At 38.5% G+C, this 24350-nt stretch overlaps 1 protein-coding gene across 7 annotated transcripts in view; it reads right to left on the reverse strand.

Moving 5' to 3' along the window:
- Positions 1–1280: 1280 nt before the first annotated feature.
- The window catches only part of CDK5RAP2 (CDK5 regulatory subunit associated protein 2), a 157366-nt gene continuing 134296 nt past the window's right edge, over positions 1281–24350 (reverse strand). For all 7 annotated transcript variants that reach the window (XM_072631764.1, XM_072631762.1, XM_072631760.1 and 4 more), the window contains 9 exons: positions 22655–22844; positions 22257–22378; positions 21237–21479; positions 12068–12145; positions 11097–11359; positions 9246–9389; positions 5768–5894; positions 2148–2194; positions 1281–1380 (listed from right to left, as the gene is read on the reverse strand). In XM_072631764.1, the coding sequence (XP_072487865.1) occupies positions 1324–1380; positions 2148–2194; positions 5768–5894; positions 9246–9389; positions 11097–11359; positions 12068–12145; positions 21237–21479; positions 22257–22378; positions 22655–22844 (1271 nt within the window). In that variant the 3' untranslated portion in view covers positions 1281–1323. The remainder of the gene's footprint in view (positions 1381–2147; positions 2195–5767; positions 5895–9245; positions 9390–11096; positions 11360–12067; positions 12146–21236; positions 21480–22256; positions 22379–22654; positions 22845–24350) is intronic.

The following is a 24350-nucleotide window of genomic DNA, read 5'->3' on the forward strand; positions in this document are numbered from 1 at the left end:
CATTTTCCCATTATGAACTGGGGAAACTGAGGCTAAAAGAGGTTAAATGACCTTCTCTGGTTACAAAGCTCTCAAGAGTCAGAAGGGATTTGAAGTAGATCTATTTAGTATAGTAAATATACTAAGTATAGTAGACTCCCACTTTTATAACATGCTGCTAGAGCAGCTAGATAGAACCTCTAAGATCACACAGAGCCAAACCTTGTCTTTTTGAAGATGAGGAAACTGAAGCTCTGAAGCTTACCGAGGTGGTTTGGTGTTTTATTTTTTTTGTCAGTGAATCTCCCTCAAGTGACTTATTAGGAAAAAAAGAGACTCCAGCTCACTCTAGGCAAAGAAAGTTTTATGGTATAAGGCTGGCCAGTCACCATCAAGGCCTTCATCTGAGCACCATGCAACGTTTCAAAAACCAGAAAGAGGTAAGGCAAAATTTTTCTCTCCAGGATTTAAAAGCTATTCCAACTAAAACAGCACATGAGAGAACTCATTTCAAACAGTGATTTTAAAAGTGATTTCATGACAGAGATGGGGAATATTATCTTAATAATTACACAACTATTTGACATCATGCAACTCAGATTTTGGCTTAAGGCTTTGATGTTCCATATCAAATAACTGCATCAACAGGTGTAAATAAAGGTATTATTTAATTAGCATCTGCAAATAATGTGAATGGAAGATGGCTGAGCAGATGGAAAAGCCTGGTGAAAAACTGTCTTACATGAACCACGGCCCCTGGCCAGTTGCAGCCACACCAGAATGACTACTCCAGAAAGGTCTGAAATTTGAATTTGCTTTACAAGTTCATGGACACTCTCTAGCTGATGTTACCTGAAAACTGAATGTGTACCGTAGCTACTAAAGCTGTTCTAAACCTTATAGTACCATACCTGATAAATTATTCCCCCAAACCAAGTATACTTTTTACAATATATAAAACAGGAATGTGAACTGGAACAGACTGCAGAGATCATCTAATCTAACCCCCTCATTTTACAGAGGAAAAAGGCCTAGAGAAAAGGAGTGAAGGTTTAAGGTCACACAGGTAGTAAACAGCAGAGTCAGGATTTAAATTCAAGTCCTCAAACCCCAAATCTAGTGCTCTTCCACCACACCAGGTGGGTCTATATATATGGATGTATATATGTATATGTATAAATGTGTGTGTATACACACATACACACACACACACCTTATATCTGCTCAGTGACTGTTCAAACACTTTCCATTGATATGGGAGATCTTATATTTTAAAACAAAGACAGGCAGTATGCAAATGATCGCAGTGAGGAGGCAATGTATTTATTAGCAGAAGTTGGTCCTTCAGGATTCTGATGCGCAGGAACTGGCTGTTCCCAGAGATTGCCCCCCTGGTTTAAGCTGAAAAGAAAAGGAAACTTTTAAGTGTGCCTCAGTTAAGAACCTAGACATATTTCATAGTTTCTTATGATTACACTCAATTCCTTAACGCACAATTTCAGATATTTCAAATGCAACAAAAGTAAATACTTCCCCCAAGTTCAAAAGACCATTGTTAAAAAAAAACACTGAGCTTATTCTGCTCCCATGTAGTGGCCACCCTGGTGAGATATGAGGGAGAAGGAAGGAGATGGGAAAGTATTATGGAAGAAGAAGTTGGATCAAGCTCTGACACTCCTGGGTAGGAATCGAAGGAGAGAGTATCATTTGCAATAAGAATCACCTGCTTCAATAAAACAGGATGACTGAGAAAGAAAACAGCATTGGAAATGCCTTCTGCCTTTTATCAAAAGAATGGCAGAGGATCAATGGCTGCAATTTAATTTAAAATAAATGCACACACACACACCACGTGTGTGTGTGTAAACACACATACTTCAACATTTTGAGAATTGGTGATTTGCTGGTATAGATGCTCCCTGTATTGACACAGTTCATCACAATCCCTCTTAGAAAAGCATCTCTAGCCAAAAAATTCATTCATCACTTTGAAGACATAGCCTTAGAGAACCCAGAATCACTTTGAGGATACAGTGAGAAGGACTTTAGTGGAGGAAGGGTTTGTATGTGTGTACATACATACACTTTAAAACATCATTTTTATTGTCCTTTAATTATAGGATAATTGGATAGGATTAATTATAGGATATTTGGAAATTTTACTTTACCTCAAGGTTTCCTCTAGCCTTCCTAAGGATGTCATGGGTAAAAACCACTAGAAAGAGAGAAATGGAAAATTAATTTCATATACTGCTCAGAAATGCACTTAAGTCACCTCCCTCTCCTACCCCATATGTGGCAAGAGTAGTTGGTTGAAAAGAAACTTCTAGACTTTGCCACCCAAGGAAGGAATGCCTTTTCCTCTTTCCTTCTTGGACAATGTGGAATGGTGTCATTTTGTCCTTTACGGGAACTGAGGGAATGTCTGATGACACAGCCTTACTAGGTACATATATGCTTGTACAGGAAAAAACTCCAGGCATAACAACTCTATACATTTATGTGGTGTTTAAAAATACTTTCCTCAGAAAAACTTTGTAATTACTACAAATATTATTTCATCCACTTAAAGATGAATTAGCTAAGACTCTCAGAGGGTACAAGTAACTTGCCTCTGGATAGAGTATTGAACTTAGAATCAAGGGTTCCAAATTCAAATGTCATTTCTACATGTATGACACAAGGGCAAATCACTTAACTTCTCCAGGCCTCAGTTTGTTGACCTGTAAACTGAAAAGTTGGACCAGGTGACTTCTTAGTTCCCTAAGTATCTGAGGCAAGATCTATCCTCTGACTTTATAGGTAGCACTCTTTTTCGTATTCCATGAAGCATCTCCAGAAACCAAGAGGTCCTGCCTGGTAAGAGCACTGGACTGAACAGAGAGTTACACTTAGGTTTTGGTCCTAGCATTACCACTCATTAGCTTTGGGACCTTTGTTCCTTAGCCTTCGTTTCCTCCTCTGTAAAATGAGGGAGTCAGACCAGATGATTTCAAAGAGCTTTCCTATGTTCTTGGGTGTATGTAGATTTATTAGCTGGACCCTAATAAACTCTCTGGGCCTACATGAATTTTGTAGGAAGAAAGGATATTAGATGATCTTTTTTTCCCATTTCTTTGTCAAAACAAAATTAAATGATCAGCATGAATGTTACAATTAACAGTTTCCTGTGATTCACTGATCCTGCTACAAGCCTCATCAAAAAGTTTTTAAGTGGAAAGAAATGCAGTTTAGAGGCAATTCCAAAAACTGCTGGATAAGGCCTGGGAAAACTCTCCTTGCTTTGAATTCCTCCAATTGCCGAACATGGCCCAGAATATGGCTTAAATGTAACTGTATGCTCTACTAACAAAGCCCAAGGTTGGAATGAACTCACCAAATTAAATTCCACCCCTTAAATGGCTTATTCAGTACAAGGGCAGAATGTCGAGCTTGATAAACAAATATGAGTGGCTGTTTCTTGCTTGACAGCACTTTTCATCAGACGATTTCAAAGCCTGTTTGAATTCTGTGTTTGGGGGAGGGTACAGGCATTTTTTTCACCGAGCAAGATAAGATTTTAATGTAACAAAGTCATTTTTGATAAGCTTCCCAACCCTTTTCCTCCACCCCTCTACCAGCATGCAGAAGAGGTTAAAATTAATTATTGCAAACCACAAAATGTATGTCAGTAAATATCCAAGGAAAACCTAGTGAGGAAAAACAGGGACAGAAATTTGCCATATGATCAAAATTGGGGAGAAATAATTAAAACATCTAGATAACCCTGGTGCTTCAGGTGGAGAGGAAATGTGGATTGAAATGTTTTACTCCCACTTTTTTATGTGGCTCCTATTTTTATACTGTTTTATAGCTTGCAAAGAAAACCCTTCTCCCTAAGAAACTTGTGAGGTCATTAATACTGTTACCCTTATTTCATAGCTCAAGTTAATTGGAACAGTGTGGCCTAGTTAAATGAGCTGGACTTGGAAATCTGAAGACTTGAGCTCCCATCAGCTCTGTCAAGTAACCTAGGACAAGTCACAACCTCTTCCAGCCTGTTTCCTCATTTATGAAATAGGGGATTGTACTTGCCCTACCTACCTCAAAGACTGTTGTGAAGAAAACCTTAAAATACTCCATAAATGTCAAGTCTTATTCAATAACTTGTCCAAAATCACATACATAAGTGGTAATGTCAGGACTCAAAATACAGCACTTTTTCCACAGCACAGTCACATTCCCAAAAGGCTTGGCTCAACTCCCCCTAAATCTACAGAATTAGAGCAACTGCTGAAATAAGTCACATTTTAAGTGCAATTTAAGTTTTGACAACTGTCTCTCATTTGTACTTCTTCACATGGTTACTTTTCAGTCCTTAGCATAGTGCCTGGCACATAGTAAGGGCTTAATAAATGCTTCCTGACTGACTGATTACCAACTGCTAAGGGGTCTATCAATTTTCCATTTCTAGATTGTTCCTTGAGACTGCCAAGGTACACCTGAGTAGTGACTCAACTACAGTCATCAGAAGCCAGACCTTAAAATATAAAACAAAGTGCCCTCCTAATGGAGCTAATTCTATTCACTGCCAAATCTTGCTATTTCTTATTTCATACCATAAGTTATTTATGGAATAAATTTGAAAATTAGAAAGCAAACTCCCAGGGAAGCCTCAATTTAAATACATCACAATCTGTTTATTTGGGTAAGGTATTGGGGAATATCTGTCCATTCTGTGACCCTGACAGTTTTCTATCTGCCAGATCAGAGCAAGTGTGACAAAAGGCAGAGGACTGTGTATTTGAAGTCAAACCCTAGCTATGTGTACCTGTCTATGACCTGGAGCAAGTTGTTCCATATCTCTCAGCTTTACATTTCTTCACCAGTAAGACCAGGAAGTCTGACTAGAAAACCTCGAAGGTTCCTTCCAGCTATTTTACAGCTGAAGAAGAGATTAAGGCTTAGATCATTTGGACAGATTATTTGCATGAACTACCCAAATTTCCATCAGAACACAGGAAACAATATGGCCTCAGGGAAAACGCAGTGGACAAGTAAACATGAATCCTATATTGTAGTCTTTAATGAGGTGTGTACCAATCACTAAACCTTCTTGTCTTCACTGGTGCTCTTGAAATAAGAGATCAGAAAGGACGGCAGGACAGTGTTCCTGCAGATGTGCTGTCCCATTAGCCTGAGGTGACTGGCTCAGGTCACTCTAGAAAGTTCTGCTAGATGTTTATATTCACAAAGGTCACTGACAATTGGGCATTTAACAAACTTCCCCCTTTTCTAGTTCAAATCCTGCCAGTCTCAGGGACTGTTCTTTTCATGCACCTTCCCAGAGGCAGCCGAGGTGTACTCCTAACTCAGCAATAAAGGCAGCTCTCTGCTCCTCAGAAATGGCCCAGAAACTTTCAGCTTTATCAGGACTCTGGCATAAGGCAGGATCACACCTCTGACTGAGAAAATGCTGAAATAATGGCCTGGGGGGAAGGTTGGTGTGGGGAGGGGGAGGTGAGAGAATGCCTTAGTCAGCATTCCCCTGAGACAGGGGAAATGACACAGTTAATGCGGAGCAGTTTCAGAAGGCTATTGTGCTGACAATAGGAATGAATATAATAAACACCACTGACATGGCACCTAATCTTTGCAAATACCATGACATATAAGGTTTGATGATTAAAAGACCTTAATACAAATTCAACAAAAGTGAGAGTCAAAAACAGCAAGCTTTAAAGTACATAGAATAGACACAGTATATAAATAGGAAAGACTAGAAATCTGAGTGCAAATCTTTACATACGCTGATCAAAGATAACTTTTTCCTGGTGTTTCCTCAGCTGTAAATGTCTAGCTGTACTGTACAGCTTCTTCTCTTGCTCAGAAATTTTCTTGTGCAGTCGAGTGATTTCAGCTTTCATTTCAGAAATCTAGAGAGGGAATAAAGATACGTTCACTACTTTTGTAGGGTCCAATGGTTAACGTCAGCATGGAGCAAGATATCTGATGAGGAGCTATTGACTACAATAGCAATTATCTTTTTTTGCCCCTTCTTATGATAACCTGAGTTCCTCATCTGGCATGATTTTCAAATTAATCTTAGAACATCCCTATCAGATCACTTCCATAGCTCCCAAGACTGAAAACAAAGCACAGGGAAGTGACCATTCCAACTATTTCAGATGGTATTCATTTATAAATGGTGGCCCACAACACTGAAAATCAGTATTCCAATATGGGGACACAGATCCTCCTTGTAGAAGCAGGTGTCTGGCACCCAAAGTCTAAAATATGGGCTAGGTTCTGAATTGGATTTTAGGCAGTCCTTGCCACATGAAAATAAAGATTAAGTAAGAGGCATCAGGAGCAAAGATGGAGTTAGCTATATTCAGATGTAATATTACAAAGTCAAAAAAAAATTCAGGTTTCTTGAGAAAACTAATAAATCTGTGACTGTTTTATGCTGCATAATGGGCTGTAAGAACAATTATCATATACAAACAGCACTGGGATCAGAAGACTTCAGTTCAGCTCCTGGCTTCATCATTAACTAAATGTGTGGCCCCAGGCAAGTCCCTTTACCCTTCAAGCTTCACATCCTCCTGTATTCAAAAAGGGCATTGGACTTGATGGCCAAACTTGGAGCTCTTCACATTTTTAGCCAGTGTTCCCTCCCTTCTAACAAGACTGTTAGAAGTCAACTTAATATTAAGTATAGGGTCTGAATATGCCAAGATCCTATAGTATGAAGCACACAACAGTTTCTTAGTTGTAAATCGTTTTCCATCTGGGGAAGGAAAATGGGAAGGTTATGTTAAAATGAAAAATGTTACCTACAAGGAATGGTTAAAGACTAGTGGGGCTATAGATCCATGATGATCTATGGCTCTTCACTAAGTATAGAAAAATATCCATGGTCCATGGAAAAATACTCCAAGAGATGAAAGTGAAATGTTCAATGGCTGGGATTGCCAGACTGTGCCAGATTGCCATAGGGGATGGGCAGGCAGAGGTAAGGAGCCATCCAACTGGAATGGTTTAAATGAATCTGCCCACTGAAGTAGGGGGATGCTCTCTGTAATTCCTTCCAAACTTGGAATGTGCTGATCTTATTTATAAGAAGACAAAAACAGCTATTTTTTTTAAAGAAATTAAATATAAATTCTTTAAGAAAACAGTAAATCATTAAAGGTAGGAGGATTTGAAGAATTATTTTTTCCTTCATAATCAGTATAGAAACCTGTATCTTATAAGGTTTCAAAAATTGTAAGTTAGAAACAAACTAGTGTTTAACTGTTCCAATGAAATATTACAGTTTAGTCCCTCAGTGGCTCACTGTCATGCAACATGCCTGGCAGAGCTTTGCAAGGATGGAGATAAAATGTTTATTTGTAAGGTGATCCTAAGGCCTACCCCTACCCACTGAAAATATGGGCTGCTTTGCTTCTGTTGAAGGACATAATTTCACTGTGAGAGGAGACAGTATCGCTTATGTACGTACACTCCCCTGAATACAAAGACCACAGCAGGAATGGCTAATGGTTTTATACATAACTCTCACCCTGAAACACTATCTTCTTCACTACAATTTTTGCTACATTTTAGAAGTTTAAGGAATAGTCAAAGATTTTTACACTAAAAGGTAACAAAATTCTACTGTGACAAAATTCTTCTCTAATATTTGGTGAGATCCGAAAACCTGAAAGAGTATCAAAATGTTTCAAACCAACATAGTTGAGAGCTATTTACTTCTTCCACAGCTTAGTGCTCCCCTCCCCTTCAGGAAACTTCCTTTGCTTAAATATGTGGGGATTAAAACTGTCCAACTGAAGGAGGAATCTCTACCATGATACATTTTCTACTAATGAACTAGGTCATCCTGCTCAACAAGACTAGGACCATATTTTCAGTATATTCTAAACAAAACTTAGCAGAATAGAAAAGAAAAAAATACAAATAAGGGTAACTCAAATGGTCAACAGTATTACAGAGGGGACAGGTTACAAAAGGAAGATATACTAAAAGAACTAGACCTCTTTAATATGGTAAGAACAGTCTTAAAATCTAGGATTACAGCAACTATATATTTGTTTTTCAAATTCTAGTATAACAGAAGAGCCTCCTTAAAATTTGAGAAAGATAAAATTTTAAATGAATAAAAGGAGGTCCCACTTCACAGAAAGAGTAGAATATAGCTCATTATGGAAAAAGACGATACAAACTGGTTATGTAAATAAATCATAGGATTTCAATAAATCCATGGATGACAGATTTAATGGAAAAAATCATTCAGTTAAACATGTATTTATTGAGTACCTAGTATATGTACAACAAAGATATGGCCTATGCTTTTAGCGGGACAGTAGGTAGATACATATGAAAAGATAACCACAGGCAGCAAATGAGTAATACAGGCCTTTCTTGGTTAACAGGAGATTCATCTGATAGTTAAATAATAATTCCACCAACGCTGCTACTTCCGTTGTATTGGATGGTCCATACAACACAATGCCACAAACGTTTTTTACTCATCAATGTGTGCCTGATACTACCTCTAAGACAAGTGCTCTGTAGCATACTCTAGAAGAATCAGAAGTGATCATCTTGAAGGGGAGTACAGAGAAGATACGTTTAAGGGATAGTGTATAGACTAATGTGCCCAAAGAAGATTATGGAAATTGAAGATAAAGCTGGAAAGTAGGCTGTGGGAAAATTATGGAGAGCCTTAAATGTCACAGGAAAATTTTCTTAGGGAACAACACTTCAGGTTGACACTCTGAAGGATAACTATGCTCTTCTATGGGAAGGGGCCTACTGTTAAGCAATATGAGGAATCCCTGCACAAAGCTGGCTGGCAAGTGAGCAGTAGTTAAGAGAACATGAGAAATATTCTCACCTATTTGAATTTTAACCATCCTTTAAGATGGAGCTTAGCACGTCCTCCCTAAAACCACACCAGGAACACTAAATGTACTTTTTGTTGCTACTATTTAAAATATGGTGCCTTGTATAACATGTACTTGTGTACATGCCTCATAGCTCCTACAGGGGAAGCCCCTTGACATATGCCTTCTACTTCTCTGCACACCTTCAAAAGCCTAATACTAATGGTGCTTAGCAATGAAGAGGGATCTTTGCTCTATCTGTCATTCACCAAGTGAGTCTGAAACTTGACCAGAGCTCAGTCACCTCCAGCATTTCACAGATGACCAACTTATATTCAAAAAAGATACTTTCCTCTTTAAAAATGTATGTCTTTGTCACTGCATAAAATTTCCTACCTGATTAGAGTGAACAGGACAGTGGCCATTTATGGGAAGGGAAACTCTCCAAAGAAGCTTCAATAAACGAGCTGCCTCTTCTAATATCTGCTGTGCTGTGTTAACACTGTCAGAAAAACCATTCAGAGGTGCCTGGTCTGGAACCTATAATGCAGGATTAGAAACATGTTATATTTTGTCCTGAAAAGATTATGAAAATGTAAGCTTTAATTAGTGGTATAAATCCTTGGGCTGTGATATTCGTGTTTAATATGATGAAGAACAGTATAGAGCCAGGAGAAGCTCCCTAATTTATGGGTTTTAAAGACTACTGAATTATACATTATAGAAGAATTTGGGGGGATTTAAACCAAATCAATAATTGTGATTAATAACTAGTTGCATTTACTGTATTTACTAGGACATGAGGAAAATGCTTGGCTAGACTTGCCTTCTTCATTTGCATTTCATGGCAGGCAATTTGAAAGTCAAATGATGCCAGACATCAATTTAAGCAATGTAGATGTATCCTCCTTTAGCAGACCCTTTCAAACTGTTCTATTTAATGCTAGAATGACTATCAGGGACCCATAAAATATATTTCCCTCTGCTGACAAAACAGGAAAAAATGGCCCCAATGTGAACAGGCTCAAGAGACAGCGAAAGACACACAGGAAAGCCCTCCTGCACTAGGAGGACAACTCGTACTAACTAGATGCCTTCTGCTAGTTGAAAATGAGTGGCTTCGAGTCCTGCCTTTTCACTGTATAAAGTGAGTCATTTTCCCTCTTTAGATCTGTTTTTTCATCTATAAGATGGGGTGGCAACAAAGTGTAAAGGAAAAGGCAATCCATTTGGAGATTAAAAAAAAACTTGAGTTCAAATCCTGGCTCTGTTACTTAATACCTATATGATCTTGGGTAACTTATTTCCACTAAGTCTCAGTTTTCCCACCTATAAAGTGACAGATTTGGATCAGATTATCTCTACTGTCCTTTCTACATCTAAATCCTATGAACCTGCCTAGATTTGCACAAATTCAAGGGAAAGTATTTCAAAAACTGTTAAGTGCCGTGAATACTCAAAATAAAAAAACTCCAAAAGATAGTGTAGCTTCTCATAAGGAGGTTTTGATGAGCAAGTCACTGAATGGGCTTGCATAGGCAGAGAACAGGCAAGCAAAAAAAAAAAAAAATCGCTAAGCTGCTGAAGCATTATATTATAACCTTAGGGAACAGTCTCTATATCACCTAGGCAAATTAATACTAACCTAGGGGCCTAAAAAAATCTATATTATGAGCAACTAAAATCATTTGCTAACCAAAAACATAAAGCTAGGACTAGTGCTGAGCTAAAACAGATTAAGTCTAACACCTCAAGTTAGCACAGTAAAGACTTAAGGGGTTTTGTTTTTAATCTGTCTGCAAGGCTGATTTACATTGGGTCTGTCTTCCAGAAACACAAGTTACACCGTATGTGTCTTCCATATGTATCTCCCTTGGAGGCAAGCAGGACTAACCCCATTTTACAAAGGAAGAAATAGAGGACAAGAAGTGGTTAAGATTTTAAGACCACAGAGTGGTGTTTGTGGTGATTTGAAGAGAGAAAAGGGGAGAAATTCAGTCTGATGCAATGAGGCTCTATTCAATATACACAATGGCTAAAAATGTAAATCCTTTGAGTACTATTAAAAGGGATTACTGTAATTTGGTATACAGATTTCAAAAGGAAGTCCACACACATCCAGCATCAGACTTTGATCCTGTGCCAGTGTCTATGATTTTTTTAGGTATTTCATATACAATCCATAAGTGTTCTAAATCTAACCAGAGCATGTTTTTTTTTCTTCCAGTGTATCTAATTTTTTTTTACCTTTAATCCAGCTTCCTGGTTCTTGGGGCCAGAAATGGCTTGAAGATGAACTTCCATTTCTGAAAGTAGCTTCCGCCCTTCACAAATTTGCTTACGTAAAGCATTATAATCTTCAATCAATCCCAGAATGTGACGTCCACTCTTGTTGGCCCACATTCGATGGCCAGGAACTAGGCGGGGAGTACATGTTGTACTGTGCGCTGAGCTGCTACTACAGCATGAAGAACTGTCCATGTCTCCTCCAGATGACACTCGTGGCTTTTCTGAAATAGGGAAATATTTATTCTAATATCTTGCCTTCAGGAAGGGGCACATTTTTTTCCAATGACTTTACCTAGAACTTTTAGCTCCTAGAGCAAAGAGGGAATTCTGGGAATTCTAAGATTTAGGATGGTGCTTCTCACCAGAACATGAACAAGCCCAGTGCTTTTCAACTTCTGCTTATACCATTTCTCTAGGATGACTCCCTATCTCTGTGTCCATTAATTGATACCCTCCCACTCTCTAACAGAACCTAACTCCATGAAGGTCTTCTTGATTTTCCACCTATAAGTGCTATCGTTCTCTTCTGAATCCCTGCAACATTTATTATTCTGCCTTGTATTAATAATTATTTGGGTAGTTATTTAGTCACTTTTCAGTCATATCTGACTCTTCGAGTGATTTGCCATTTCCTTCTCCAGTTCATTTTACAGATGAGGAAACTGAGGTAAACTGGGTTAAATGACTTGCCCAGGGTCTCACAGCTAGTAAGTGTCTGAGGCCAGATTTGAACTCAGGAAGATGAATCTTCCTAAATTCAGGCCTGACTTTCTGCACACTGTGCCAACCAGCTGCCCTTAATTATTTTGTATACAGATCTTATTTTCGCTACTAGGCTATTAGCATCTTTAGGGAAGGAAGTGTGTATTATGCATCTGTGTATATTCCCATAATAAGTGCTCAACAAATGTCTGAATCAGGAAAAGTACCTGATTTTGGTAGCAGTGCCAAACTGTGATGTGACAGCTCACATTGTTCCTTGTCTTCTGTGGAGGGTTTACTATCAACTGTGAAGCCCAAAATAAGAGAAAAAACAAATGAATTCAACAATGACATTTTAATTGCAACAATCCACATGTAAGACTTAAGTATGAATACTTGAATCCAATACCATTTATATTGGGCTTTAGAGTTTACAGTGAAATTTCATAAACAAACATTTAAGTGCTTACTATGTGTGTGACACTGTGCTAAGCATTGGAATAAAAAAGCAAGCAAAACCTGTCCTTGCCCTTACGGAGCTCATCTTCTAAAGATGAAGATAAACATGACAATAACCAGGAACATACAAAACATATGGATAGTAAGTAGAAAGTAATCTCAAACAGAAAGCACTAAAGAAAAGGCAACAGAAAAAGGTCTAAAGCAGGAAGGATTTGAGCTGAGTTTTGAAGGATCCCAGGGAAACTATGAGGTAGAAGAGAGGACAGAGAGCATTCCAGGAATAGAAGACAATCCATGAAAAAGCATGAGTACCAGAGATGAAGTATCCTGTGTGCTGGATCTAATACACAGTAGTGTATAAAGAGCAAAACTAGAAAAGTAGGGAGGCAGCAGCCACATAGAGGGTTTTATACTTGATCCTAGAGATAATAGGAAGCTACTGGAATTTACTGAATAGCCTACAGCACATGGTCAAATCTGTACTTTAGGAAAATTGCTTTAGCAAACATCTAAGGGACTGTGGGGAAACAGGAACATCAACATACTAGTTGAAGGAGTTATGAAATGGTCCAGCCATTCTGGGAAATAATTTGAAACCATGCCCAAAAAGTCACCAAACTGTGGCTCCTCTTTGGCCCAATAATCCCACTGCTAGGACTACACCACAAAGACATAAGAGGAAAAGGACCTATATGTGCAAAAATTAAGCCAGCTTATTTTTATAGTAAAGAACTGAAAACTAAGGGTGTGTTCACCAACTGGGAAACAGGTGAATAAATTATGGCACATGAATGTAATGAATACTATTGTGCCATAAGAAATGATGAAAGGGATAGTTTCAGAGAAACATGGGAAGAATTGTATGACCTAATGCAAAGTAAAGTGAGCAGAACCAGGAAAACAACATACATAATAACAATAATACTGGAAAGACAGACAACTTTAAAAGTCTTATGAATTCTGTTCAACACAATGATAAAGCATGACTCAAGAAGACCTATAAGGAAACATGTTACCCATGTCCAAAGATGTGATGGAATGAAGGTGCTAAATGAAATACATACATTTTTGAATGTGGCCAATGAGGGAACTTGTTTTGCTTGACTGCATATTTGTTATAAGGGTTTGAGACATAAAGAGAGCTAAGAAAAGAGTATTACTTTTTCCTCTTTGGAAAAAAATCATTTTAAAAGAAAGTCATTTTACCAGCTAGGTGTGAAATATAGAGTGAAGAGATTTGAAGTGGGATGACCAACTAGAAAACTATTGCCAACAGTCCAAGCAAGAATTAGGGTGGTGGTTGTGTGAGTAGAAAGAAGGGGGGGGGATATACGAAAGATTCTGCAAAGACAGAAACAACAAGATTGGACAACACACTGGATATGTGAGTTCGATGAGAATAAGGAGACCAAGGCTGCAAGCTTATGTGGATGATAGCACCCAAGACAAGAACAGGAAAGATTGACAGAGGGAAAGATTTGGAAGGAAAAATAATGATTTCTGTTTTTTACATGTTTCATTTGAAAAGCTTACAGGACAGTCAGTTCCAAGGGTTTAAAAGGCATTTGCTGATGTGGGACTGGAGCTTAGAAGAGAGATTAAGGTTGGATATTTAGATCTGATAATCTTCCACACAGTACCTGAACCCATGAAAACTGATAATATCACCAAGTAAGACAATACAGAGGAGAGAAGAGAATCCCAGAAAGAGCATTAGGGCCATACCCACAATTAATAGGCATAACCTGGATGAAGATTCAGCAAAGGAGACTAAGAAAGGGTCAGACAGGTAGGATGAAACCAAGAGAGAATAGAAAGACAAGAACCTAAAGACTATCCCAGAGGAGGTGATGACCCACAGTATCAAATGCTACAAAGATATCAAGGAGTGGAGGATTGAGAAGAGGCCATTGGATCCATTTGATCTTCACGATCACTCTAGGAAAGGGATCATTATTCCCATTCCCATTTTAATGATGAAAACACTGGGGGCTAGAAAAGTGAAAAGACTTGTACAAGGTTAGATAGCCATGAAGTAGCAGAATGTGGATCTGTAACCCAAATATCCTAGTATGATGCTACCTCCCTTTCCACTCTAGTTCAGAAGTGGAAGGACTGATTGATTAGAAATCGAAAAATGAACTATATTGCCTCAGTTGAATAGCCTTACTGTGATGTCAGAATTATATGGTGAAAGCCTTTTAAAGAAGTCATTTGCTTTTTTAGAAAACACAAGGCAACTGTTGAGAATGCTGGGCACTCCATTGTCTTTAAATTTGATGTTTAAAAAGTGACATACTTAAATATGGATTTCAAAAATACCTCTAAAAGAAGAAATACTGCTGCCTGACAACACTATTATTCTAATCCACAGCTGCCCAAATTTTACTCCCATGTTTTGGTAGAGTCGTGAGTCATATTAGTTTTAAAAATATCAAAATATATAAATTTCTCACCAGTAAAGCCTAAATCCAGGCCTTAGCAAAATTGAGAAGTGATATTTTTCTCATGATCATGGATAAGACCTTACAAACTATCTCTTCCAAACCCCTCTCACCTTTACAGAAGAGGATACTGAGGCTGGCAAAGAAGTAACTTGTTTAAAGTCAAACAGGCAGGAAAGAAGCAGAAGTTCTACTTCTTTATTAACACCTCTGATTCCAAAAATGGTGAACTCAGCCTTGAGAAGAGGTAGAGAGATGGAAAGAGAAGGCATTGTAGGACCAGATGAATAAGATCTACAGTAACAACCTAATAGAATAGCCCAACTTTCACAAAGTTTCTTGATTCGACAAGAACTACTGAGTGACAGCATGGTACAATGGAAAGTGGTATGAGATTTGGAGTCAGAATCATTTAACCTCACTGAGCCTCAGTTTCTTCATCTGTAAAATGAAGGTTTGGACTTAATGACCTCTAAGGTTCCTTCTAACTCTAAATCTATGATCCCCTGAAGACTAAAAGCAGACTGACAGAAAACAGGTTTAGACCAGCATCTTATACCACACACCAACATGATACTCCAAACTGATGAGCAATCTAAAAATAAAAGGCCACTTCACTAAAAAAGAAAATTAGAAGAGAAGGAAGTGTTTCTCAGAACTATGATTAGGTAAGAATTCACAAACTAAAAAGAATATATAATTCTGATCAGAAAAGACAAAAAAAAAAAAGAGTACTTGTATAATGAAATACAAGGTCTTCCAAAAGTCATAGTGCAATCGTAAGCTTTAATTGCTTAAAACTGCAATAAGTTTTTTGGAACACTGTATAAAATTTAAAAGCTTTCACACAACTAAAATGAAAATAACTAGAAGAGAAACAGCTAGTAGGAGAAAATAAAACAGCTAAGAGGAGCAATAAAATCTTTATATCAAATATCTTTGATAAAAGCCTTACAAGCTAAGATATACAGGGAATTGAGACAATGTCATAAGGCCAAAGAGCCATTCGGCAAAATTGTCAAACAGTATAAACAGTCTTTTAAAAAAAGTAAACTATTAACAACCATTAAATATGCTCTAAATCACTAAAATAAAACCAAATTAACATAACTGAAGCTTATTTTCTTGGTCCAGAACTCTAATTTCTCTGTAAAGGATGGGGAAAGGGAGTGGTCTGCAAGGTCTCAGTTCTCCTTCCACCAATTAAGATCCAGCAACTAATCTAATATTTATAGATACCAAGATACTCATAGCAGCACTTTCTGTGATATCAAAAAAAAAAAAAGAAAGAAAGAAAAGAAAACAAACCAGATGCCCATTGACTGAGAAGTGGATGAATTATAGTGTCTGACTATAACAGAAAATTACTAATGCCATAATAAATGAGTATGAAGAATCGAGAAAAACATAGGAAGATTTATATGAACTGATGCAGAGTGAGGAAAACAGAACAAGAAGAAAATGCACAATGACTACAAAAGCATAAATGAAATCAACACTAAGTATTCTGAACTCATATCAAATGCAATAACCAATCCTGGCTCTAGAGGACAAATAACAAAATACATTTGCCTCCTCTTCATAGAGCTAGGAGACTGAAGTGTTCAGAAAGTCACAAATAAGTCCCCGCGTTTGAGTTTTGCTTAAACTGTCTCTGTCACAATCAAGGGTTCTGTGAAATAGTGAGTGGCTGTGTTGACCAAAAACAAACAACTCTAAAGCATTTAATAAAAAGTTTTTAAAAAAGAATGAATAAAATTTTAAAAAATAAAATAAAATGAATAAAAGGTTTTTTTTTAAAAGAAAGAGAAGATGACCTTGCTTCTAGTCTCTGCCGTACCAACTATCAGTCATACAACCTTCAATAAATCACTTTACTTTTCTCAACTTATTTCGCTCTTTGGCATATAGAGAAAATACTGTGACCCCTCTACCTCCCAAGATTGTTGTGAAGATCAAATAATGCATGATAAAGCTAGCCATTTAACTCTAGGCTTCAGGTCCTTCTATGGAAAAAAAAAAGGTTACATTAAATGATCTCTAATGTCTTCCTAATTCTAGCATGCTATTTTTTAAGAGTGTATGTTCTAGGGGGCGGAGCCAAGATGGCAGAGTAGAAAGACGCACATACACATACCTCCGAACCCACAACCCATACAACATCGGTATAAAGTAACTCACGGCGAATTCTGGAGCAGTGAGGCCACAGAACAGTGGAGCGAAGGAGATTTCTGTTCCAGAGGGACCTGCAAACCTCTCGCAAAAGGTCCGTCGCGCTGCAGATGCGGAGCCCAACCCAGCCCAGACCTGCTGAGGCCGCGGCACCAAGAGGAACAGACCCGAACAGGCTTCAGGGACAGGATCTCCAGCGGCTGCACAAGTCCCTCCACCCACAGGTGACGGGGGTCGGTGAGAGAGTCTCTTTGGCGGGTCAAGAGGGGAGTGGGGTGCCCCCATGGCTCGGGCCCCCTCGGAAGGCAGAAGCTGAGGGGCGGCGGCAGACCGGGGCTCCCCAGGCGGGCAGGAGCCTGGATCCATTGTTGAAAGTCTGTGCATAAACCCCCTGAGGGGACTGAGCCTGAGAGGCGGCCCTGCCCCGACCTGACCACCTGAACTTAATCTCACACTGAATAGCAGCCCTGCCCCCGCCAAAAGCCCTAAGGCTGGAAGCAGCATTTGAATCTCAGACCCCAAGCACTGGCTGGGAGGATCAGGAGGCGAGGTGGGTGTGAGGAGAATATTCAGAGGTCAAGTCACTGGCTGAGAAAATGCCCAGAAAAGGGAAAAGAAATAAGACTATAGAAGATTACTTTCTTGGTGAACAGGCGTTTCCTCCCTGCCTTTCTGATGAGGAAGAACAATGCTTAGCATCAGGCAAAGACACAGAAGGCAAGGCTTCTGTGTCCCAGCCCACCCAATGGGCTCAGGCCATGGAAGAGCTCAAAAAGAATTTTGAAAATCAAGTTAGAGAGGTGGAGGAAAAGCTGGGAAGAGAAATGAGAGACATGAAGTCAAAGCATGAACAGCAGGTCAGCTCCCTGCTAAAGGAGATCCAAAAAAATGGTGAAGACAATAACACCTTGAAAAATAGGCTAACTCAATTGGCAAAAGAGGTTCAAGAAGCCAATGAGGAGAAGAATGCTTTCAAAAGCAGAATTAGCCAGATGGAAAAGGAGATTCAAAAGCTCACTGAAGAAAATAGTTCTTTCAAAATTAAAATGGCACAGATGGAGGCTAATGACTTTATGAGAAACCAAGAAATCACAAAACAAAACCAAAAGAATGGAAAAATGGAAGATAATGTGAAATATCTCATTGGAAAAACAACTGACCTGGAAAATAGATCCAGGAGAGACAATTTAAAAATTATGGGACTACCTGAAAGCCATGATCAAAAAACGAGCCTAGACATCATCTTTCATGAAATTATCAAGGAAAACTGCCCTGAGATTCTAGAACCAGAGGGCAAAATAAATATTCAAGGAATCCACAGAACACCGCCTGAAAGAGATCCAAAAAGAGAAACTCCTAGGAACATTGTGGCCAAATTCCAGAGTTCCCAGGTCAAGGAGAAAATATTGCAAGCAGCTAGAAAGAAACAATTCAAGTATTGTGGAAATACAATCAGGATAACACAAGATCTAGCAGCCTCTACATTAAGGGATCGAAGGGCATGGAATAGGATATTCCAGAAGTCAAAGGAACTAGGACTAAAACCAAGAATCACCTACCCAGCAAAACTGAGTATAGTACTTCAGGGGAAAAATTGGTCTTTCAATGAAATAGAGGATTTTCAAGCATTCTTGATGAAAAGACCAGAGCTGAAAAGAAAATTTGACTTTCAAACACAAGAATGAAGAGAACCAGGAAAAGGTGAACAGCAAAGAGAAGTCATAAGGGACTTACTAAAGTTGAACTGTTTACATTCCTACATGGAAAGACAATATTTGTAACTCTTGAAACTTTCCAGTATCTGGGTACTGGGTGGGATTACACACACACACATGTACACACGCACACACACATAGAGACAGAGTGCACAGAGTGAATTGAAGAGGATGGGATCATATCTTAAAAAAAATGAAATCAAGCAGTGAGAGAGAAATATATTGGGAGGAGAAAGGAAGAAATTGAATGGGGCAAATTATCTCTCATAAAAGAGGCAAGCAAAAGACTCATTAGTGGAGGGATAAAGAGGGGAGGTGAGAGAAAAACATGAAGTCTACTCTCATCACATTCCACTAAAGGAAAGAATAAAATGCACACTCATTTTGGTATGAAAACCTATCTTACAATACAGGAAAGTGGGGGATAAGGGGATAAGCAGGGTGGGGGGGATGATAGAAGGGAGGGCATGGGGAGGAGGGTGCAATTTGAGGTTGACACTCATGGGGAGGGATAGGATCAAAAGAGAATAGAAGTAATGGGGGACAGGATAGGATGGAGGGAAATATAGTTAGTCTTATACAACACAACTATTATGGAAGTCATTTGCAAAACTACACAGATTTGGCCTATATTGAATTGCTTGCCTTCCAAAGGGAAGGGGTGGAAAGGGAGGGAGGTAAAGAAGTTGGAACTCAAAGTGTTAGGATCAACTGTCGAGTAATGTTCTTGCCACTAGGAAACAAGAAATATAGGTAAAGGGGTATAGAAACCTATCTGGCCCTACAGGACAAAAAAGAAGACGGAGACAAGGGCAGAGAGGGATGATAGAAGAGAGAGCAGATTGGTCATAGGGGCAATTAGAATGCTTGGTGTTTGGGGGGGAGGGGAGAAAAGGGGAGAAAATTTGTAACCCAAAATTTGGTGAAAATGAATGTTAAAAGTTAAATAAATAAATTTAATATTAAAAAAAAAAAGAGTGTATGTTCTAGATTTCCTTCCAGTTCTAAAATTCCATATTCTAATATTGTGTTCCATGTTCTAAGGTTCCTGCCACCTCTGGCCCAACCAGAAAATGGCAGTGCTAAGAAGGGTCCTTTCTCTAGATAAGATCTGAGTTTAAAGCTTGTATCATATAATACTGGACAACTCAGTGGCATAAGAATATAACCTTGACAGATAATTCCCTGGGTCTGATGCAAAGCCTACAAAGTTATGCGTTGGGTACTATAGGCCCAGTACGTGTGTGAACAGTTTACTAAACTTCTCTCCAACTAGAATGGCTCCACCATTACTGTCTGACAGTGATGCAAATAAAGATAAAATATGCCTCCAGGATATAAGGCTAGAAATGGATTACATAGTGTGTTCACTGATTGTTCTTGGGAAACACAGTGGCAACTGCTACAGTTGTAGCAAATGCTGCCCTTGATATACAGATGTTTGAGTAAATAGCCTTTGGCTAAGCCAAATTTATGGAAGCTTAACCTAGTTTCCATCACATGCAAAATCTGTAGTGTTTTGCAGCTAACAGTTGGAAACTCTGAAACCCACTATTGCCAGCTCTCACATTCAAATAGGGAGAGCAGAAAGCATGAAAGCCAACTTCCAAAGGGCAAAACTGAGAGCATGTGAAGATCAAGCCTGGTACAGAGAGATGTGGGGCCTTTAGCCAAGGCCCAGTTCACTAAAGAATCCCAGCCTGAGAGAGGTGAAGGGACTTCCCATTATTTGTACAATTCTCTTCTAAAATGATTCTTAGCTCCAAACATGATGGAGTAAGCAAAGAAGCTTCCTGGTAGTCAGGAGAGGGTCACTTAATCTCTCTCAGCCTCGGCCTCTTCATTTGTAAAATGACGGTAACAACACAAAGTGGTGGTGAAGATCAAGAGACCTAACAGAAGAGAAGGGCTTTTAAAAATGTAAAGTGCTAAATAAGTGAAGGGGATTATTCAAAGTTTCTTTATTTATACCGCTTGCTTTCATCACATAACCTAGCTCAACTTCACTGGAAATGAAGTTTCCTAAAATGAAGAAACAGAGGCACAGAGACTAGAATGACTTGATGAAAGTCACAGTGACAAGTTTGGGCCCAGATTCTAAGCCTCCTGGCTCCAAATCCAGCATGCTTCTCTTTGGGCTCTCTTATCTACCTTAAAGAGTCTTATGTTAGAGTAAAACAGACCTTAGAACACAGAATGTTGGAACTAAAAAAAAAAAAAAAAAGGAAGAACCTTAGAATGTAAAATGTTAGAATGAAGAATATTATCACTCAAAGGGATCTGAAGACACAATCTAATAACACTCTCTTAAAGAAGAAATTAAGAATCAGAGAGATAATGGGGTGTTCCTGAAGTCAAGCAGCTAGTTTACAGTAGAGACATGACCAGACCCGAGATCTCAGGTCCCAATCCAGTACTCTATCCCCAACACCATGTTGACTGAAACAGAAAACAACAAACACCCACAGTTTTATTTAGGGGCTGGAGGGGCAAAGTTTGCGAGAGAACAGGAAGATGCAGGAATCTTTCAAACATTCATGGGCACACATGCACCACTGTGCTGGAATTCTGAAAGAACTAGGGTTACACAAAAGGTACCCTACCGTTGTTTCCTGGACAAAGCTGCCATTCTTTGTTTGGAAGGCTGAGAATGGCCAAAGGGGATACTGCAGCCATAGTGTCCCCCTTTGAAAGCTGCTCCTCTAACTTGTTCCTCAGGGCACTATTTGTCTCAATGCTTCTTTCCAACTGAACCCTCAGATTCTGGATCTCGGTCAGAAGTTCACGCAGGTCCAGAAGATGGTTTTGCTCTTTGCTGCATTCCTCCGACATATCTTGTTTAGGTTCTGTGATATTTTGTGAGAAAAGACTTATCTTTTCTAATTAAAAGGTTAGTCTTCCCAGGAACAGAAACAGTTAAAACAACAACCAGTTATAGCTAAAATAATAACTTGACTTGAAACCAAAAATACTGGCAGACATAATTGCTGCTATTGCAAACATTTAATAAGAGCCGAAAATTAATTTTGACTTCTGGCCATAAAAGCTAGCAAATTGCCCACCAAAATCTGAAATTATGTCTAATAGTGATAAAATCTATTTGGGCTAGAATTAGCGAATCAAAAGGGCCATTTTTTAGGATGCCATATATCATAAAAGCCACTGCAGAAAAGGTAAGGAAAGCAACTGTAGGAGAAAATGTAGTAATAGTATTCTTTGTAAGATAAACTTTCAACTGGAAAAAGGAAATTCACTTTTTAAAAAACCCAACACCATGAAATTTAAACTGAAGAAATCAGGGTATAAAGAAGGATATCAACAATTTACTATCTTTTAGAGGAATGGGTAGAAAACAGTGTACTCTGTGAGAGTACCCTGACACAAACAAAACCACAATAAATGAAATACTGGACTATGTGAGGCCAATGAAAATTAATAATTTAAGACATTCTTATGCTACCTAAAAGAGACAATTAAATACCAGCACCAGCTCAGTGCTTTATTATAGCCTCTCATGCCAAAGGGTATTAATGCCATCCTTCTCTCATGAGGGCTCCATCTCAGTGTGGCTCCAGTCTGACACGGTTTAATTTAAAATCAGATAAGCTCATGGCTCCAAATACCTATCTGTCTTCTGTTTGCTTCTTCCAGCTTTTCATATACCTTGAGTTCAACTCGGAGTGACTGCAATAATTTGACATTCTCTGTGTACTGTCGTTGCTGAACCTTCATTTCGGCCTGAATCCTAAAAAGTGCAGTGCAGGTTAAATTAAAAGACGGCAAAATCTGGCTTATTTCAACACAAAGATAAAACACCTGCAAATTACCATTTCATGGGACCACCTTAGACATATCTATAATTATCTCTGAATTAGATTAGAACTGTAACATGTATAGAACTGAGGGAAGGGTCTGGTCTCCATGGAACAGAAGACTTTCAGCCAAAAACATATAAAGAAAGCTGACTTATTTACCCCTCAACTTTGCACAATGAAAGTTTAAGTGGAGATGAGATCAATACCTGTTTAATTCATGGTGGCTGCTGTAAATAGCATGAGTCAGATGCCTGTTGTCTTTTTCCTTCTCACTGACTTGTTTCTGCAACCTTTCATTTTCTTGCTTGACACATTCATAATCCCTCTGAAGGTGTTCAATGATCACTTTCTTCCTGGAGAGGGATTCTCGTAATTTTTCATTTTCCTTTTGTTTATCTACAAACACAAGCAATACCATTTATAATGGAGACCATTTGTTTTTAAACCTAATTACCCAAATACAACACTTCAGTTTAAGTACTCCAAGAGCAAAAATAGAAAGAAATTTAATCTGGTTTTTAGGATTTTAGTATTCTAATTATCTTCTGCATTTTGGCTAGATAAATCCGTCAGCAACAAACCTACAGATTCAACTTTACTGGAATAAAGTGTTTTTTTTAATTTTCTATTAAATAATGGGCCAGGCAAATCTTGTTTTCTTATCTCCACAAGCAAATGATGAATAGAAATCTGGAGAACATGGACTGTACACTAAAAGAGTCAGCTACATTATATGATAAAGGCAAGATATGCTGTGGAGATCAGAAAGCCTGCTTACCCCAAACAATTCTAGAGGACTGTTACTTTGGTAACTACTAGCTTGCTTCTTCGGAGGCCAGGAGGAGAATAGTTAACAAATTACCTTTTCCAGTGATCTTAGTCCCAATTTCCTCCTCTATAAGATGGGAATAAAAAATACTTGCCCTCTCTTAGGTTTGTAAGAAAACTACTTCACAAACTATAACCCATTACATAAATGCAATATGTTTTCATTATAAAGGATACCATGGTGCAAGGGAAGAGTTCACTTCTTAAAAGTTTTTATTAAGCAATAAAGAGAGTGGGGAACACAAACGTTTCCTCAGATCAGTGTGCTACCACAGGTCTGAAGCCCAATTACTTCAGAGCGGTTAGAACCAGATTAAAAAAAGTCTAGATCAGCAAAAATTTGATCTTCTGATCATTTCAGTGGACCCTGAGAGGTGATGCAATCTATTTCCAGAACAGAAGGGTAGAAGAAGGAATGAGCTAAATAGCAGCAGGCCCTCTTGCTTAAAGGTGGCAGAAACAAGTCGGTGAGGAGAAATACAATAGGCATCTAACTCATGTGATTTACAGCAGCCATCATGAATTAAACAAGTTATTGATCTCATCTACATTAAAAACTTCATTGTGGAAAAAGCTGAGATAAATAAGTCAGCTTGCTCTATATCTTTTTAGCTGTGACTCTTAATATTCAAGAGTCTTATTGTTCCACAGAGGCCAAATGGGGAAACTGAAGGGTCAGACATTTATGGTGTGATTTCCTCATTTTATTTGGGTATAATAGTATCAGCTAAACTTTTTGTGTAGCCAAGCCCTTTCCTGAATACTCCTTTACACTACAAAGAAAAGTCTATGTGAAGCATTCAATGCAAATTGCTTTCTTGTATATATTGGACCAGTATGGTATGAGGGGGTGCGGATGGAGGGGGTGAAGGGGAAGGAAATGATAATTTAATCATTTTTCCAGAGTGATTACATTGGAGTGACTCACTTAAGAGGACTGCGGACCCAGTTGATCAATAAAGAGAAAAGAGATCTGGGACAGGGGAGAAAACAGAAATCGGTTAACTAAGACATGTAAGAGCTAAGGGTTAGAGCTATCAGAACAGGGTCCACTTAAAAACCTGAGACTTGCAA

Source organism: Notamacropus eugenii, chromosome 1, assembly GCF_028372415.1.
Source record: "Notamacropus eugenii isolate mMacEug1 chromosome 1, mMacEug1.pri_v2, whole genome shotgun sequence".
Taxonomy (NCBI): domain Eukaryota; kingdom Metazoa; phylum Chordata; class Mammalia; order Diprotodontia; family Macropodidae; genus Notamacropus; species Notamacropus eugenii.